Source organism: Sus scrofa, chromosome 5 (assembly GCF_054392235.1).
Source record: "Sus scrofa isolate SSC_HxYL_T2T_F1_AM1 chromosome 5, Sscrofa_HxYL_maternal_Yorkshire_Landrace_v2.0, whole genome shotgun sequence".
NCBI classification, from domain to species: domain Eukaryota; kingdom Metazoa; phylum Chordata; class Mammalia; order Artiodactyla; family Suidae; genus Sus; species Sus scrofa.
In genome coordinates, this window is record NC_139387.1 from 73687806 (window position 1) to 73707992 (window position 20187).

Here is a 20187-nt window from a genome sequence, read left to right on the forward strand (position 1 = left end):
TGTTTTGAAGACTAGAAAACATGTTTCTTTCTCCACCATTATGTAAGTGCTTTGGGATAAGAGCAGAACTGGATTACCCATTACAACTGTCTCCAACTCGAGGAGAACATGAACTGTGTATGGTGGTGAGGCAGGGATCTTTGTCCATTCAAGTGTCAGCAAACACTCTAATCACCAAGAGTCCTGGAATTTTTGAAGTATGCTTTCAGAATACCTTTTAATATAACTTGCACACATAAGAAGCACAGATTTTAAACATGTGTGTGTGTGTACATATATATATAGTCTTTTTAGGGCCATATCCATGGCACATGGAGATTGCCAGGCTACGGGTCTAGTCAGAGCTGTAGCTGCCAGCCTACACCACACCCACAGCAATGCTGGATCGGAGCCACATCTGTGACCTACACCACAGCTCACAGCAACGCCAGATCCTTAACCCACTGAGCAAGGCCAGGAATTGAAACTGCATTCTCATGGATACTCGTCAGATTCGTTTCCTCTGAGCCATGATGGGGACTCCTAAATATGTATTTTAAATGTAAAAGTTCCGATGAATGTAAACCCGTGTAACCACCACCATAATCCAGATATAGGACATTGCCATTATTCCAGAAAGCCTTTCATGCCCACATGCAGGTAACTCTCACCTGCATTCCAGACAACCAATGATCTAATTTCTACCACCAAAGTTTCCTTCTGTCACTGCCAAAACCTCATATCAATGGAATTATACAGTATGTACACTTTTGAGTCTGGCTTCTACTCAAGTTCTTGAGATTCATTCATTTGACTGCATTTATTCTTTCTTGTTACTGTGGCTGTTGACTAAGTATTTCCATCACATGACCTTACCAGACATTTGCATCCAGTCACAGGCTGATGGGCATTTGGATTGTTACAAATAAAGCTGTTACGAATATTCCTGTTTTAAGGGTTTTTTTGGCCACTGCCCACAGCATGCAGTTTCCAAACCAGGTATCGAAACTTTACCACTGGAGTAACCACAGCCACATCAGGGATGTACCAGATCCTTAATCTGCTGAACCACCAGGGCATTTCCTTGTTTAAGTATTGTTGAAAATACAGAGGTCCCTACCTTACCCTGGTTTTTCAACTTTACCATGGTACTAAAACCATACACGTTCAGCAGAAAGCGTACGTCAAGTTTTGAATCTTGATCTCTTCCTGGACTGGCAAAATGCAGTATGATCCTCCCCCCACAATGCTGGGCAACAACAGGTCCCAGGCAGGCCCACGATCACAAAGATGAGCAACTGATATACTTAGAACCATCCTGGGCTCAGACAACCTTCTGCTTTCCACTTTCAGCACAGTATTCAATACATTTCCTAAGCAATTCAACACTTCATTATAAAACAGGCTTTAGAGTTCCCGTTGCGGCTCAGCGGTAACAAACCCAACTAATATCTATGAGGATGCAGGTTCGATCCCTGGACTCGCTCAGTGGGTTAAGGATCCTGTGTTGCCGTGAGCTGTGGTGTAGGTTGCAGATGCAGCTCAGATCATGCATTGCTGTGGCTGTGGCTTTGGCTGGCAGCTATAGCTCTGATTTGACCCCTAGCCTGGGAACCTCCAAGTGCTGTAGGTGGCCATAAAAAGACAAAAAAAAAAAAAAAAAAAAAAAGGCTTTGTGTCAGACGGTCTTGCCCACGCCCACCTGGAGGCTGATGTTGTTCTGAGCACAGTTCAGGTGGGTGGGGCGGGGCTGTGATATGAGGGCATAAAAACCTCATCATGTGCTGAGGAAGATTTGTATGTTTTTATTTGGATAAATACCTAGAAATGGATTTGCTGGGTCTTAAGGGGGATATTTAATTTTGTTAGAAATTGCCAGTCTTTTCAAAATAGTTGTGTGATTTTACAATTCCGAGTTCAAGTTTTTCCACATGCTGTCCACTTAGTCTTATTGATTTTGAAACTTTTAGCGGTTCTAGTAACTATGAACTGCGATCTCATTGCGACCTGATGGCTATTGATGTAGATGGTTTTTTCATGGTTTTATTGACTATTCACAGACATCTTCTTTTGTGAATGATCTCTTTTGCCCTTTTGTTCTTGAGCTATTTGTTGTTTCCTTATTGAATTGTAGGAGTTCATATTTTATGGAAACAAATCCTTTGTCAGATATACGGGTTAGGAATATCTTCTTCCATTCTGTGATTTCCCTTTTCATTTTCCTAATCTTGACTTTTGTTTTTTATTTTTTTATTTGAACTTTTTTATTTCCCCAATATATTGGTTTTTTTTCTACTGTATAGCATGGCGACCCATTTACACATACATGTTTGTTCACCGCTAATCTTGACTTTTGAAATGCAGTTTTTCATTTGGATAAAGACTTTTTTTCCCTTTCATGATTAGAATTTTGTGTGTCCTTCCTAATCTTTGTCTACTCCAAGGCACAAAGATTCACTCCTACGTCTTCTTCTAGAAGTTTTATAGTTGCGGCCTTTGCTTTTAGGTTTTGATTCAAGTCAAACTAATTTTTGTATAGTAAGTTAGGGATGTGAGTTCATTTTTTCAGACAAATAGATGGTTCTAGCACCATTTGCTGAATACACTATCATCTTCTCCAAAGAATTAACTTACCACCTTTATCGGAAAATCAATTACCTATATGCGGGTGGCCTCTCAGATCTGTCCCATTCATATATTGATTTAACAGTCACTTGAATACAGTAGCTTTGTATGAATCTTGAAATAAAGTACTATAAATCTTCCAGCTTAGTCCTTCTTTTACAAGATTATTATTATTTTTTTGGATGCTTTGCATTTCCATACACATTTTAGAACCAATTTGCCCATTTGTTATTTCATTCAGACTAGCAGCTTGGAGTTGATTGGAAGTGAATTGAATCCATAGATCTGTTTAGGAGAATTGACACCTAGGCAATATTCGGCTTTACCATCCAAAACACTGATACAGCTCTCCATTTAGTCAGGTTTTGTTTAATTTCTCCCTGTAATGTTTATATTTCTTTTGCTAGATTTATTCTTAACTACTTTATTTTATCATACTTCATAGTACTGTATGGGATGTGTTTAAAATTTCATTTTCCAATTGTTTTTTGTGAGTGTATACACTGACCTTATATTCTACAGCTTTGCTCACTTTACATATTAATTTTAGTAGGATTTATCTGTAGATTCCTTTATTTTTCTTCATAAACATTCTTGTCACTTGTGAATGAAGACAACTTTACTTCTTTTTTCTCATCTATGTTTTTTTATCTCTTGTTCTTTGCTTTTTCTTTGTTGCACTGGTAAGGATTGAATAGAAGAAGAGGAAACAGGCATTCTTCTTCTGTTCCAATGATATACAAATGTCATCATTGAATGTGATTTTGGCTGTAAGCTTTTGATAAATGTCTTTTATTACATTGGAAATGCTTTCCTCTGTTTCTAATTTGCTGAGCACTTTCATCACAAATTGGCATTGAGTTTTGTCATATGCTTCTTAGACATTTCTCCAAATTGTATATGACTTTTCTCCTTTGTCTCTCCTTTGTTCTGCGAATGGGTTGAACTCCATAGACTGGTTTCAAATGTTGAACAAACACCTTGTCGTGATATATTATCCTTTATAATATTGCTTGATTTTTTTTGTCTTTTTCTGCTATTTCTTGGGCCGCTCCCTCGGCATATGGAGGTTCCCAGGCTAGGGGTCGAATCAGAGCTGTAGCCACCGGCCTACACCAGAGCCACAGCAACGCGGGATCCGAGCCGCATCTGCAACCTACACCACAGCTCACGGCAACGCCGGATCGTTAACCCACTGAGCAAGGGCAGGGATTGAACCCGCAACCTCATGGTTCCTAGTCGGATTCGTTAACCACTGCACCACGACGGGAACTCCACATTGCTTGATTTTATTTATAAATATTTTCTTGCAAATTTTTGCATCTATTCTTATGAGGGACATCGATCTGTAATTGTCTCTTACCGTCCCTGGTAATCAAAGTTCTGCTGGGTTCATCACACAAATTAGCAAGTGTTCTCCCCTCATACATTTCCTGAAAAAGTTTCCCTGAGATTGGTATTTTTTTTAAATGTTTAATTTCATTTACCAGTAAAACTATCTGAGCCTGAAGTTCTTCTGGGGGGAAATTTAAAGGATAAATTTAATTTGTTGAATAGGGTGCTATTTTAGTTTACTAAGCACATTTTCATCAGGTTTGACATGGTGTTTTTTTCAAGGAATTTATCCATTTCAGTTGAGATGTCAAATTTACGGGCATAATATTGTCATAATACTCGCTAGTCACCTGTCAAATGTCTATATGGTCTACAGTGATGTTTTTGCCTTTATTGATGATATTGTCATTTGTGTTTTCTTCCTTGATCAATCTAGCTAAACGTTATCCATTTCATCATTCTTCACAAAAACAAACTTTCAGCTTTATTGGTTTTCTCTAATATTTGACTCTAATTCATTGATTTTTGCCCTTATCTTTATTATATCCTTCTTTCAACTTAGGCTTTATTTTCTCTTCTTTCTCCAGCTTTGTAAGGTGAAAGCTCTGATTATGATTTTGTTCCTTTCTTTTGGTCTAGTAGAAGCAATGAAAGCTATTAATTTTCTTCCAAAGACTGCTTTAACCAATTTTTCCCCAAATTGCATACGTTGTGTGCTTTAGTTCAGTTTCTATAACAAATTACAGTACACTGGGAGACTTAAACAACACATATTTATTCCTCATAGCTCTGGAGGCTGAGAAGTCCAAGATCAAGCTGCCAGCAGATCCACTGTCTGGTGAGGACCTGCTTCCTGGTTTGTAGGTGGCTGCTTTCTCCTTGTATCCTCAAAGGATGAAGAACAGAGCAGGGAAGCCCTCTTCTAAGGGCACTAATCCCCTTCATGAAGGCTCCACCCTTGTGGCCTAATTACCTCCCCTAAGCCTCACCTCCTGACACCATCACATTGGGAGTTAGGATTTCAACATATGAGTCTTGGGAGTAGACAAACATCAAGTCCCTAGATTGTGCTTTTACTGCCATTCAGTTTAGAATATTCTCTAATTTCTCTTGTGATTTCTTTTCTGACCCTGTTCTCAGTTGTTGCATAATTTCCAAATATTTGGAGATTTTCTAGTTAATTTACTGTTTATTGATTTCTAAATTAATTTTGTCATGACCAAAAAAAGCATACTCTGCATTATTTCAGTCTTTTGAAACTTGCTGAGATGTGTTTATGGCTCAGCATATGTTCTGTCTTACTGAATATTTCCATGTGCACTTAAAATAATGTATATTCTGTATTCTGGGAATGCAGTGTTCTATTCTATAAACGTCTATTACATGTGGTTGTTTGATGGTGTTGCTCAGATTTTCTACATCCTTACTGATTTTGTATGTATTTGTCTATCGACTAAGAGGGAAAGTATTCTAAAAAAAAAATCTTTGACCATGGGATTTGTATTTTTCTCCCTCTGGTTCTGTAGCTATTGCTTCATGTTTTTGAAGCTCAGTGCCTACATGTGTGAAGGCTTTGTAACATGTCTCCTTACCAAGCAGAACTACATTTCCCAGAATTCCCATTCTGCTAGGTCTCCAGTTAGGGTGGGTCACAAGGGAGAGTCTCATGAGATTCAGAAGTACAAAGGAAGCAGGAAACCTTTTGTAGTGCACCCTTTTTTTTCATGGCCACAGCCACAGCATATGGAAATTCTTAGGCTAGGGGTCAAATCAGAGCTGCAGCTGCTGGCCTACACCACAGCCATAGCTGTGGGATCCGAGCTGTGTCTGTGACCTACACCACAGCTCACAGCAACACCAGATCCTTAACCCACTGAGTGAGGCCAGGGATGTAACCTGCATCCTCATGGATCCTAGTCAGGTTCATTACCACTGAGCCACAATGGAAACTCCATTGCTGATATGTTAATTCGCCTCACTGGCATGATGCAGCAGCTGGGCCTGCAATTGTTCTACCTTTGTCTTCAGTTTCTCTGACCCCTGAGTCAAGTGTGTGAGTTTTTAGCTCCAAGGTGAAACACTCTGGCCTCTACAGGATATGCTCACCACCAAGGTCAGAGCAAGAGAATGGATACATGTTCCAGCCTGTCCTCACAGGGTTTGGGCTTTTGCTTATGAGTTCTAGCTACTTCTGATCTCCCCTTATTTTGCACTCACAGCCCTTTCCTGATTACCTGCCCTTACATCAAGTTCCAGCATCAGATATGGAGACAATGCAGCCTTACACAATTGTGTAAATATTGCAATATATATACGTCCTACTGAATCTGCTTCCATGGTTGAGCCATGACTGAGACAAAATTTGGTACCAAGAATATCTTAAGAGTGTGTTCCCTGAATTGGTTCTGAGAGTTCTGGAACTGGTTCTTTGATCTCAATAGGTTTCAAGGCACTAAGGACTCTCTTGCCATCGGTGAAGAGGGCACTGGCAGTCAACAGCATGAAATGGCAAAAGGGTCACTCAAGTTTTAGCTTTAGACACTTTGTGATGAACTACCTACGGAAGACAAGACTCCAGGTGACCAAGGAGTCACTATCTTAGAACATTTCAGTCATGATAAGGAATATAAGGGGTGAATTGGTTGATTGGTTGTGCTAACTGCTCTAGAAAACTTAGAGAAAGAAAATGATGAGCTCAGGGATTTAAATTCCCAGCTCAAGGTCTTCATATAACACCTGAAATCTTCTAGGACTCTGAAAAAATAAAAGGAAGGAAAGAAAAGAAAAAAGACCTTATTTTCTTACAAGGTCAAGATTTCTGAAAACCAAATCCAAGGTTTAATCTTGTCTGAGTTATAACACACAGTGAATTCCCATTTTTGCAGAGCCTCTTTTGTTAAAGTTGAGTCATCTATTGGTAAAGAATGGGATCCAAAAATTAGATTGGGAACATATGAGCAGAGCCAATGAAGCTGGGATCTTAAGTCCCTAAATTACACAGTCTTCTTTCCCAGTAGGAGCACCTTCTACCCCTGCCCAAGAAAGTTATCTTTCTTTTTCCTGAAGAGTCATACTGGTGTCCTTTGAGGTAACTGCTGGCAAGGTACTGCCAATACTCCTCATACTTAACCTCAAGAATCCTATAACTAGATTTGACTCCAAGAAGACCCCAAAGAGTGAGACACAAAAGTGACCCATGAGGAGGTGTGATACACACCAAAAGAACTGCATAAGACTTTCAACCTATATACACTGAAATCTGGGGAATAGGAATGGATATGGTTAGTAAGGGCGAGGGGTCAAGATGGAAGAAACATAAAGTTGGGCTGAGACAAATGTGTTGACGAAGGCCCACTAAGCAGATGGTGGACTCACTCTTTTACCTCCAAGGGCTTGGAATGCCTGTAACAGTTAGTATGGTTTATTGACTAAAACAGGGACCCAAAGTTAGCCTAAATGAAGGAGAAATGCCGGCACTTCCTGTATGCTGAAGGGGAAGGTATCCAAAGGCTTGGGGAGATCAGAATGTCGAAATGCATCTGTCATGTAAGATCCACTCACCGACACCAGAGAATAGACCTCCCACTACAGCTGCAAGAAAGACGTGTGTGAGGGAAGGCCAGTACCCTTGGAGAGTATGGTGCCCTTCTCTGTAGTTAGAAATTACAGTGGGAAATGCTACCATCAAACTGAGATTCCTAAGCACCATGGCAATAATATCCAACTGGTGTTCTGGGTTGCAGGGTCCAAATTGTAGCGTGTAATCACCAAAGATGATGTGAGCATGGTTAGGTAAGGACAGCAGAGCCGACACTGTATGTGTCATAGTCTGGCTCACCAAGACCTATGGAGTGGGCCAGGTGATAACGGTATCTCAAGAGAATAAAGAGTAAGAAACATACTAAATTCTTACTGGATCTATTTAAGCAGAAAAGTTATAGGTCTAGTGAACAGAAGTCTGGCTGAATAACCAAAACAGAGAGTCATGGCCCCTCAGTAGATTCCCAGACTTGAGCTAACTTATAGACCCAGCAGCCCTTGGATGAAGGGGAAGTCATGTAACATTAAGAGAAACCCTGCCATGTTGCCAAAATTGTGGACTGTTAACTCTTTCCCAAGATGACCTGCAGACATTTACCAGCATGTCTGCATCAGAGAAAGGAAAATAAACAGAGCTTTGAGGATTATTGGACTCTGGTTCTGAACTGACACTAGTTCCATGAGATCCATTAGTCCAGGAGACTAATTCCAGGAGACCCATATCCACATTCACTTTGCCAGTTTGGCCTTGCAGAAGAGAGGCAGAGCTTGGAGGATGGCCAGGGATTATCACAAACTCAATCAGGTGGTGATGCCAACTGCAGTGGCTGGTTCATATCTGCTTTCATCATTTGAGCAAATTAATCCAGAGAGAGCAAATTTTTATCAACTTTAGCCATTTATCCATCTATATTTCTTCAAATATTTTTTCTATCCCATTCTTTCTCTTGTCTAGAATTCCAAATATTCACATTTTACCACTTAATTCTGTTTCTTAAATCATTGAGGCTCTCATCCCTTGTCAATTTGTCTATTCTTCAGCTTCCATGATTTCTATTTCCCTCTCCATGTGTTCACAGATTCTATGTATCCTATCTGTTATCACTTCCATCCAATGAATATTTGGTTTAGATATCATATTTTTCTGCTGCAGGATTTCAATTTCATCTATTATATTCATCTCTTCCTGGAATTTTTTTTCTTTTTATGGCCATACCTGTGGCATATGGAAGTTCCCAGGCTAGGATCAAATCAGAGCTGCAGCTGTAGGCCTATGGTGCAGCTTGCAGCAATGCCAGATCATACAACCACTGAGTGAGGCCAGGGATTGAATCCACATCCTCGTGGGCACTCTTTCAGGTCCTTAATCCACTGAGTCACAACACGAAATCCACTGGCAATTTTTTTTAATGTATTTGTTATAGTTATTTAAACATCTTTATCTGATAATTCCAACATCCAGGCAGCCTATGGATCTTTTTCTACTGAGTGATTTTTCTCTTGACTATGAACCAAATGCTCATCTTATCATTTTTATCTCATATCATTGATGGTGTCTAAGGAACAAGAGCAGGTGGAGTTTGTTGTTGTTATTCTGAGAGGGAATGTCCTTTCTTTTGTTAGGCAGCTAGATGATGGACTGCCCGGTTCTGTTCAAGCCAATCAGGAGCTGAGCAGGTTTAGGGGTTGAGTATGTTTACGATGGGGGCTTTAATTCCTCTATTAGGTTCTTAGAATTCAACCCCAGAGGCTGAAAGAATATGTTTGCTTTTCAGCCCAGCCACTACTCCCTGTGTTGCCCGAGGACTCACATCTTTGGTCATATTAGAAGCTAAATAAGGTGAGGATTTGCTTAGATGGAGTTCATGTCTGACTCTAAATATTTCCAAAGTAGCTCCAGTCTCTCCCTCCAGGAGCTCTCTGGGACCAAACATCACAAGCCTGCTTGACAAGAACAAGAACAAGAACAATCAGAAGGACAAGTCCTCAAAACCGTGAGACCACAGGACTGCAAGATGGTATCCCCAGAACCAGGCACGGGGCATCACAATCAGCTCTCTCTAAATAGGGAGCCAGAACTCCTGCATTCAAATCAGAGCTCCAGTGCTTTTGAGCTTCCCCACCCAGAGCATCACTTAGCCTTCCGTATCTCTATTTCCTCACCAGGAGAGCAGGACACTAAGAGCATCTATTTCATAAGGTTGTGATGATTAAATAAACAGAGCAAGTGTTACAACAGTGCCAGCTCTGGCTCTTCATGAAAACGGTGACCCTTTTCATCTATGCAAGGAAATCGTTGAGAGTGAGTAGGAAATGGAGGTAAAATAATGACAAAGGTTCAGAAATCTCTCGATCGTACTCATAGTTCAAAGTCCCAACTGCCTTTCCTGATGGAATGAGATGGCCCAGTATCTTTGTAGGTCCTGCTGTTGCTAAAAGGGATCCCCTCAAGGGCCCCCCTTTAATTCATCATCTTTTGTCACTTCTTCGGCCCCTTCTTCCCTTCCTTAAGGGTCCAGGAGTTTGGTCCAAAGGCACAAATTCTGGGGGAAGAGAAGGTGTGACTTAGCGAGGCTTCCCCTACTGAGCCTGTTCAAAAAAAAAAAAAAAAATCTGTCTCTCCCCATCCCGCACCCCTGCCTTTATCGGCCCTGAAAGAGAATAGTCCAAAGACGTCTCCAGACATTTCAGACAGCAGCATGCCACTCTGGGCTGAAAACAATTCCCACCCCCAGCTGTGGGTGACTTTGTCTCCTGCCCACTGAACACATGGCAGCACAGAGACTAATTGCTGGGAAATGAGGCCCTGAAGAATCTGTTTCCAAAGAACCTGCAGCAAGATTGTCGAAAGAAGAGAGCTGGCTGGGTGTGGGCTCAGGCTGGGAACAGGGACCCCAGGGGCTGATTCTTCTAGCACCCGAGGCCCAATGCCCAGGGTCGGCTGTCGAAGATGTGGAGAATTGAGAGCTGGGATCTCCAGAGGTCAGGGGGCTGGGCCCCTCCCCTCTGTGCACAGGGACACATCTGCCACTTCTGCTCGCCTTCAGGATTCATTCTTCTCAAAGAGGCCCTGGGACAGAAGGCACAGTCCTTCTCTCCCTGGCCCCTGCCCTCCAGGGGCTAAGCACAGAGTAATCTCTGGATGAGGCCATGGGATGCAAGAACAGAAGTGTCCGGAATCACTTCCTGCTGTGCCCTCCAGCCCCCGACAATGCCGCCACCCCCACACACTCAGCACTTCTCACTTGTACTTGCAGACTCATCAAACCCAAGCCGCCCTACACCATGTTTCCTAAGCACGCACTGATCACTATTAATCAGCGAACTGGCGTGCGGCTGCCCGCCTGGGGAAGCATCTTGTTAATGATGCGAAAAGGCTGCCAAACGGCCAGCTCGGCTGCCAGGGGGGTGGAGGGGGAGATGTGGGTCTTGTCCAGACCGAGGAGGCAAAGGCCTCGCCTACAAACTGTCTGGCATGGAAGGGAGATCCCTGGCGTTTAATAATGAGGAATGAGCAGGCCAGCCACGCGCCTCAACCTCCTTTCACATCAGATGACCCTGGAGACCCAGCGGGCTGGAGGGAAAGCTCGGGGTTGAAAGGAGGCTAGCTAGCCACCCCTGCCACCAGACCTCTGCCTTTCCCCAGAAGCCAGGTGGAGAGATGGCCTCCAGCAGCAGCAGGAAGGATTTCAGCTGGGTGATCAGAAGGACCGCCTGATGCCAAGGGCTGGGAAACCTATTCTGGGACAGGTTACTGAGGAGGCAGATGCGACGTGGGAACTGCACGCCCTTTACTCCAAGTTCAGAGCCCAATCTGCACCGTGTTTAAACATGCTCATGAACAGGTTTGCTCTTCCTGTCAATACATGACACAGAGGGAAGCTGGTTCACAGTCCATGTATTTGGTGACCTTGGGTGTCCTTCCCCGGTGCAGGTCAGACTCACGTCCTGCCCGGCGTGGTGGGCAGCACCTGAGTGCCGAGATGAGCCACTGTATCCACAAACCTGTACACATCAGACACTGTGCGGAGCCCTGGGCCAAGGGCCGGGACCACGTCCTGAAGGGTGGTGGGGATGTCACGGCACAGGAGCACGGCCTATGTCCAAGCGGGCCAGAGGGAGGGGTGGGGGGAGTCAGTGGAGGAGGTTCTCCAGGGAGTGGGGCCCGAACGCTGGGCGGGGGAGCATGTGAGGGCCACACCACCATTGGCTGGTCCCTCACGGGGCTGCAGGCAGGCCCAAGGGAACATTCTGGGATCCCTGGAAGGGCTGTTTCTTCCCAGGAATCTGCTCTGGGGGAAGAGAGGTGCTCAGAGGCACAGAATTCGCTCTGTGGAAGACAAGCCCTTCAATTAGAGGCAGCATCTTGAGGAGGGGAACTCCTGAAGGCATCCTTCCTGCCTCTCAGAGCCTCTCACAGGCCTGGGATTGGGCTCCATGCACCATCCCAGCCCCAGCCCTGTGGGGACCACCAAGAGCTGCAGGCCCAGCTACCCAGGCCCTCCTGGGCCAGGACCCCAGAGCTCAACACAGGGCCCAGCCCTGCACCCCCAGGCCCAGGCCTAGGGCGCTTCTGCGGAGAGCAGTCCTCAGGGATCGAACCCCTCCACCCTCTCCCTCCAGGGGAAATTGCAAAGGAATCAGCAGGAACAAAGGCAAAGCTTCCAGAAAGAAAGACCCATTTAAAAGACTGTCTGGCCTGGAAGGCAGGAATGATGCCTCCTGGGGCCCCAAAACATGAAGGTTCAATTTCAAGCTCTGCCAAGTATCAACTCCTGACCTTGCTCACAAAGGAATCAGCAAAACTGCATAAAAGTCGATCTTCTAAAGGTCTTAGAGCCTCATCTGTGAAATGGGGACAAAGAATAATACCAACCTCGCAGGGTTGATCTGAGGAATAAAGGCACCAGAAGTATAAAATGCTGGGAACAATACCCAGCTTGGAGTAGGCACTGAAAAAAAAAAAAAAAAACCCACGGTCTATTACTTATTAAACGCCCTTCTGGCAATGGCAGTATCACTGTTCCGATACAGGAAGAGTTTACAGAAGCATCTAATTGGAAGGGGAGCTTTGAGACTTATTTTGAAAACGCATTTGCATAGCCAGCAAGCTTTTGCTCCTTTTTCAATATTTCTTTATACTGTAAAGGGGTAATAGAAATGCTTTCTTTATAGCGTTCTTGGGGGATTCAATGAAATGACACATATAATGCACGCAGAAGAGCAGCCAGCCCTGAGTAAGCACTCACGCTGTTGGTTGTTGATTTGGGGTGAGAAAGCGCTGGAGGTGATGGAGGAAGAGGGAAAAGTACTGTTGTGTCCCCGCTCTAGCCAGAAACCCGCTTGTTAGGAAGCTCTGTTCCGCTCTAGAGCGAACATCAATCTCCCCTGCTATGGACTAAGACAGCATGTAGACATAAGAATTTCCTGAGAATCAATCAGGGCATCAGACGGGACCAGGTCTCCAAGGAAGCCTGCTGATTCTTCCCTGGAGGCATTCATTGGTCCAGGACGAACCTGAGGCTTGTTTCTGCAAAGACTTGATATGGAGATGCCAGACTCTTTTCGGATGCTGGTCCCCAGCTGCCAAGCGCCTGAGCTCCTGCAGCAAGGACCAAGGACTTCCCATCCTCCTGGATGCCCTGGGCTCAGGGTCTGGAAGAGGCTTGGGTGCTGCACCATAAAATGGGGGCCCTGGAAGCACCCCTTGCTCTCTGGCTGAGAAACATTCCCCCCACACACAGCTTCACCTGATCAGCCTGGCCCTGACCCCCTCCTGGCTCCTACCCCCTGGAATGGAGACAGCACCAGGGGCCCCGGACCACAGGGAGAACGCCCTTCATGACAGTGGAGGGCTGAGCACGGCATGCCCGCTGCCACAGCAGGACATTTTACCTCGTGGATCCCAAAGTGGGCATAGGAGTCGAAGTAATAATCCCTCGACGTCATCTCCTCTGGGTTCAGCAGCTTGGACATCTTGCCCCGGCCCGGGCAGCTGGGCTGAGTGGACACGTGGTGGACACACTGCACAGGCTTGGCTGGAACGACGGGCTGAGGGGGCTGAATGGGGGGGCTGCTCACCTGTGGGGAAGAGAAGGGGCAGGTGTGACCGGTGGCCGGAGCTCCTGCCCCCTGAGACCCCACCCTCCCTCCTTCCCCTCCCTGAGCCTGGCTCCACATCAGCACAGCAGCCTCAGCGAAGCAGGGATGGGGCCCCCAAGCTGAGGGCTGTGCTGTGCTGGACCGTGGCATGATAGTTAGGAGCCAAACCCACCTGAACTTAACCCAGGTCTATCTAGTAACAGGTGGGCTGAGAAATGAAATGAAAATGCATTTCATGAACAGAAATGCAAATTGATCCGGGCCTCAGTTTGCATTTCTGTTAAATGGGAACAATGATACCTTCCTTTAGAGATGAACAGTTAGCACTCAGTAGGGGAATGGCAATACGGCATCATACAGCATCACAGAGCAGTGTGGCTGGAGTATGGGTTCCAGAGCCAGCCCCCTGAAACTTGAATCCCAGCCCTGCCACTCACCAGCTACACAACCTTGGACAGAGTTAGGTGCTTTTGGTGGCTCAGTTTCCCCAGCTCCAAAATGGGAATAAAATGGCCCGCATCTCCTAGAGTCATCCTATGAGACAGGTATCTGGAAAGCACTTCGTAAAGGGCCCAGCACATGGCGAGTACATGTCGAGCTGAGTCCCACCTCCGTCCTTAGGCAGCTCAAGCCCACAGGCTTCTCTCCATCCCACGGGCAGCACCTGGCCCCCCACATGCGGGTCTCTCGGGTGCTGATTTCTCACACCTGCTTCCTTGTCCCTCTGGTTTCAGAGTCCGCTTCCTCTGACCCGCGAATGCCCACTGACGGCCAGCCTCCCGCCCCCACCCTCCCAGTTACTGCCCTTTCTGGGTTCCCCAACCCCCACAGCCAGCCGGATCCCACACCCCACTACTGCCCCCAGCACCAGCCAGCCCCACCCTCCACGGGCAAAGAGAGGACGTGGACTGGACGTTCAGGATTCCGACTGCACCACAGAAGCATTGCTGTCAGGAGAAGAAATGTCTTTCCCTGAAGTGGGGGCGATGCAGATGTGCACAGCAGAGGAAGGGCCTTAAGGGGGCGGAATTCTTAAAAATCTATTTGTAAGTGACGAGTTACTATATATAAAGAGTTCAGGAGTTCCCGTCGTGGCTCAGTAGATCATGAACCCAACTAGTGTCCAAGAGGATGTGGGTTTGATCCCTGGCCTCACTCAGTGGGTTAAAGGATCAGGCGTTGCTACAAGCTTCGGTGTAGGTCGCAGATGTAGCTCGGGTCTGGCGTTGCTGTGGCTGTGGTGTAGGCCGGCAACTGCAGCTCTGATTTGATCCCTCGCCTGGGAACTTCCATGTGCTGCAGGTGCAGCCTTAAAAGCAAAGAAAGAAAAAAGAAAAAGAGAAGAGTTCAGAACACTTTTGGACATGCAGTAATAAGTGCTCTATTAGTATCATCACCATCATCTGCCATAGTTGTAGCATTCAGAGTACGTTAACATGTTCCAATTCTCTGCCTCAGTTTGCTCATCTGTGAGCTGGGTCAGCGCAGACTTGCTATCTCCTTTCTAGCAAGGGACACTGAGAGTCCTAGGACAGAGAGAGATCAAGCAGTCTGAGTAATGAGACTACCTGGGTCCCGGGCTGGAGGGGGGCGAGCTGTAGGGACGCCGAGGCTCTCGTTTTCCCAGTGTATCTAGGCTACAGCCTCTGGGAAATAAGCAGGCTTCCCAGTTTAGCAACATCAGATTCCAGGTCGGTGCGATCCCAGGCTGTCTGGCAGCAGAGGCACCCGGGCGGCCTCATTAGAATGCAGCAGGTGTGCCCACCCTCAGCTTGGGATGTTGGTCACGGTCTCAGGGAGGCTAAAAATAGACTGTGTCAATTGCACACTCCCGTGCTGGCTGCAGAGTCACCTCTAAAGCTGGAGGAGGCTCTGTGCACGAAGCTGACCCCAATCTTGACTCCATTTAAATACATTAAGGAGAGAAAAAGTTGCAGTTGGTCCAGGCTCCTACATGGTCAAGGTCGCAGGGGCCTCCTGCACCCCTGAGCTCCATTCAACTCAGAGGCCAAGGTCCCTTCCACCAGGCTTCCCAAGACTCTCTCTCCTGCAGCCAACTTAACAAAGTGCCCAACGCCCAGCACACACTGCATCACAGGGCAAAGGACAGATGGACTGGGGGGAGGCCTTCCCCTCAATAACCACAGATCGTCGGGAGAGAGAGGGGGTAGGCTGTCAGCCCAGCTGGGCCTCCTGCAGAGGAGACTTGGGTCCTGCCCATCGGCCAACAGGGTGCCCTGTCCCAGGAGGCTGGGCCTGGGGTGGGAAACAGCCATGTTCCCCGTGCATCACTCCCAGGGCTGGTGCCTCTCCTTCTGCAAACACCTACCAAACATCGGTAGCAGTGAGCACTGCGGGGTCCCGTGGAGGAAACAGACACCCAGGAACGCTGCCCTCAAAGACTCTCTCTAGTGGGAGCCAGAGACCCCTGAGGCTCCAGAGGATGATGGAGGAAGATTTGCTTTACAAGAGAAACTCAAGCAAATTTCTCTGGGATTTCCAAGGAGAGAGAAGTCACTTGGCTGTAGAGTTAGCTGGGGTCGCTGGCGGTGGGGTAGTGGGAGCTTTCTCTGTGGATTTGGGGAGACAGTGATGGGGCAGGAGGGCATTCTAGGAGGGCATGGTTTCAGCAAAAAGGAAAAGGGTGGGAAGACTGTGAGCTCGTTTGGAACTTGGCTGGGATTTGGAGAGATTCGGCTGAAAGGAAATTAAGGCCAGGCTAAGATGGTGTCATTAAATACAGGACAAGGGGGAGCTGTTGGCAGTTTGTAAGCAGGGAGTTCTACATCTGAGCTCTCCAGGAGCACGACTGATGTGGTGGCAGCCTGCAAGGGAGTGCAGAGGAAGGAAGAGGGGGGCCCCGGGACTGGGGCGGCCAGTTCCAAAGTCCAGTCAAGAGATAATGAGATGCTGAACCACGGCGGTGTCAGAGGGGCCGCCTGCCAGAGAAATCGCAGAAATAGAATCCACAGGAGTTGGCAACTGGCGGAACATAGGGGAGAAGAGAGAAGTTGGAATCCAAGATGATTTCAGCATTTCCAGCCTGGGTGACTAGGAAGGTGGTGGTGACATTAGCAGAAATGAGCAAGTCAGCGGGAAGAGCCGGCTGGGGTGGGGAAAAGAATGAACTTCAGTCCCGATGTGAAGGTGGAGGTCTCACTGCATCGCAGAAGGAAAGGTGTCCAGCAGGCAGACGGAGGTGCCGCCCTAGCTGGTAAATACCATAGACCCAGCTGAACGGTCAATGGTCAGCTGAGAATTACACTTGTAACACACACGGCAGACAGAGGTTAATACCCTGAGCAGGAGAGTGGCTTTGCAAACCAACCGGAACAAGAGAAGCATCTCCAGTCTCACCTTGGACAGAGCGTTGAACTGTGAATTCACGTGAGGACAAACATAAAAGGCAAATCAACAAGCTGTGAAAAGAGTTAACTTCTCTAGAAATGAGTAACGTCAAATGAAAACAAAAATGTTAGAACTTTCAAATACCAAAGACGCCAACTCCCCCCCCCCAAAAGACTAAAATTGCAGTTGTAAAGGTTGCAAAAGAATAGGTGCTTTCATATACATCTAGTGAAATGCATTAAAAAGCACAAATCCTTAAAGCCAGCAATTCCATTTTTTGGAACTGTACCCTAAGAAAAAAATCATGGATAATTGTAAACGGGTAGCTGTAAGAATTTCATGACAGCGCTATTCACCATGGCAGAAAATAAGAGGCAACCTGGAGTTTCCGCGAAACAGAAGTGATTGTACGAACTGCGGTGCGTCCACACTGGAGGCGACACACCCATTTCGTATGTCACGGCAGAGTGTTTAATGACAGAAATATGATCGTGACAAACTGTGCGTTGAGGAGACCCCGAAGGAGGAAAGGAGACGGCGTGATCTCATTTAAGAACGGAATGCTCTCCCTGCCGGCGAGGCTTGGGGAAGGCAGTGGAATCCGTGGTGTTGGGCTGTGAATCGGTTAATTCTTTCCTTCCTTGGGCTTGTTAATATATATTTTTTAACGTCTGCCATTAACAAGTCCCACTTCTGTGTGTAGCCGAAAGTAGTACTATTGGAAAAGAAGAGGAAATGTGGGTGCAGACCTGGGATGGGAAGCTGAGGCCAGCTCTCCGGATTTGGAAAGCAGGTGCAGAGAGGGGAGGAGGGCTTGACGCAGGAGAGGCCGCGGGGAAGGGGTGGAGGAAGGTGAGGACGGGGCAGGGAGAGAAGCAGGACGCATTCTCCTCTGCAGACCTTGGAGGCCTCCGGGGACCCAGCGGGAGAGGCTGGGAAGATGTGTCCTCATGCTTCCAGTTCTGCAACTGCCCCTGCCCCAAGGACGTGTGACCCAAGCACTGTGCTCCAGTGACTGAACAAGGGCACCAGAACAAAGCCACCCTCCATCCAGCCTCGGGTATCCAAGAGGATGCCACGTTCAGGAAGTTGTGTGGCCACTCTAAAGCTGGGAGAGGCTCTGTGCACGAAGCTGACCCCAATCTCGACTCCATTTAAATACATTAAGGAGAGAAAATGTCCCAGCTGGCCCAGGATCTTGCACAGTCAAGGTCAGGGGGGGCCTCCTGCACTCCTGAGCTCCATTCAACTTGGAAGCCAAGGTCCCTTCTATGCGGCTCCCCAAGACTCTTTCCCCAGCAGACAATTTACAAAGTGCCCTCCGCCCAGCACCCACTGCATCACAAGGCAAAGGTAGGTTCGGGGACCACTCACCTCAACAACCACAGGTCATTGGGACAAAGAGGGGGCTGTGGCCCAGGCTCTGGCACGGAAGGCTGTCAGCCCAGCTGGGCCTCCTGCAGAGGAGACTTGGGCCCTGCCCATCGGCCAGCAGGGTGCCCTATCCCAGGAGGTTGGGCCTGGGGTGGGAAACAGCCATGCTCCCCGTGCATCAGTCCCAGGGCTGGTGCCTCTCCTTCTGCAAACACCTACTGAATGTCGGTAGCAGCGAGCACTACATGGTCCCGTGGAGGAAACAGACACCCAGGAACGCTGCCCTCAAAGACTCTCTCTAGTGGGAGCCGGAGACCCTTCAGACTCCAGCAGATGACAGAGGAAGATTCGCTTTATAAAGTCGCCCTAGCAGCAGCCACCAGAGCTCCCATCTGCTCTCTGGGCCCAAATCCCTAGCCCTTAGTGTGTGCTCACATTGCCATGGACTTCCAGTCCTGCCGGGTCCCAGTGTCTCCAGCCCTGCCCTGCCCTGCCCTCTCCTCTCCAGGGCCCAGGGGTCAGAGTGCTGCTCTTGCGAAAGGTCTCCCAGGGCTGCCTGCTCCCCATCTGCTCAGGGTCACCTTCCCCTGATAGGATTTGTGACTCTGTCTTCTATTCTTAGTGTCAGCTGCTGATCCGGACTCTTCAGACGCTGTGACCAGACTAAATGGCCTATCCCGGGGGATCGTCAGCTGTGTTCCTCCCCAGTACATCACTTGCGTTCTTCCTAGTCTGGCCCATTCCACGGCAGTGAACGGGCCTGGGTCCCTAAATGCTGAGATGAGCTAAAGGGCTGTGAAACACCAAAGCTGGAGACCAGACGATGGCTCCCTGAAGAAGTGGTGTCCAGCTGGTCCTCGACGGGTGGGATGTCCACGGACAGGGTTGGGGATTCAGGGACAGCATTTTTTACCTAACCCCACTTCCACCAGAAAATGAAGGTAGATGAGGAAGATGATGGTGATGATGGTGATGATAATTATGGTGGTGATGCTGCTGCGGATGTTGGTGATGGGGATGGTGAGGATGCTGATGTTGGCGATGGTGATGGTGGTGGTGATGAGGCGCATGTTGGTGCTGATGGTGATGCTGATGATGGGGATGGTGGTGATGCTGATGATGGTGATGCTGATGATGGGGATGGTGGTGATGCTGATGTTGGTGATGCTGATGTTGGTGCTGATGGTGGGGATAGTGGTGATGCTGATGATGGTGATGCTGATGATGGGGATGGTGGTGATGCTGATGGTGGTGATAAGGCGCATGTTGGTGATGATGGGGATGGTGGTGATGAGGCGCATGTTGGTGATGGTGATGCTGATGATGGGGATGGTGGCGATGGTGGTGATGATGCTGCCCCGTGTTGGTGATGGTGATGCTGGTGGCCGTGATGATGGTGATGGTCCCTGACAGGGACTGTGGGCCCACTGTGTGCCAGGAACTGTGCTAAACCCTTCACAAATATCATCTCATAAAATCCTCATAATAACTCAATGAATGAGGTACTGAAATATACAGACAAGGAAACTGAAGCTCAAAAAATTCATTCAAAGCCCAGAGCTAGCAAGCAACAGAGCCAAGATGGGAACTATCATCTGTCGGACAGCAAAACCCTGCTCTTGATCCTGACACTGTGTTTGGACCCACCGAGCTTGACAGCTTCTGTTAGGAGCCAGGCCCTGTGCTCAGAAGCAGGAGGCAAAGCCGGCCCAGGCAGGAAGCCCTGGCCATTTGAAAGAGGGTCAAAAGCAAAGCGGAAACAGAGGGCGATGCCTCAGTGGAGGATGGCACAGGTGGGCACCTATCGGAGGTGTCTGAGTTCTAAAGGGGGGGACCGCTGGGCTCCAGTCTGTAGGAAGCTGAGGTCCACATGAGGAAGGGAAT

General features: G+C 47.5%; 1 protein-coding gene across 5 annotated transcripts in view; it reads right to left on the reverse strand.

Moving 5' to 3' along the window:
• Positions 1-20187, reverse strand: part of PRMT8 (protein arginine methyltransferase 8) — a 177044-nt gene that overhangs the window by 38450 nt on the left and 118407 nt on the right. For all 5 annotated transcript variants that reach the window (XR_014845483.1, XM_085025168.1, XM_085025167.1 and 2 more), the window contains one exon: positions 13375-13560. Coding sequence is in view for 4 of the 5 variants with exons in the window: in XM_003481700.5 (XP_003481748.2) it covers positions 13375-13560 (186 nt within the window). In the remaining variant the exon portion in view is untranslated. The remainder of the gene's footprint in view (positions 1-13374; positions 13561-20187) is intronic.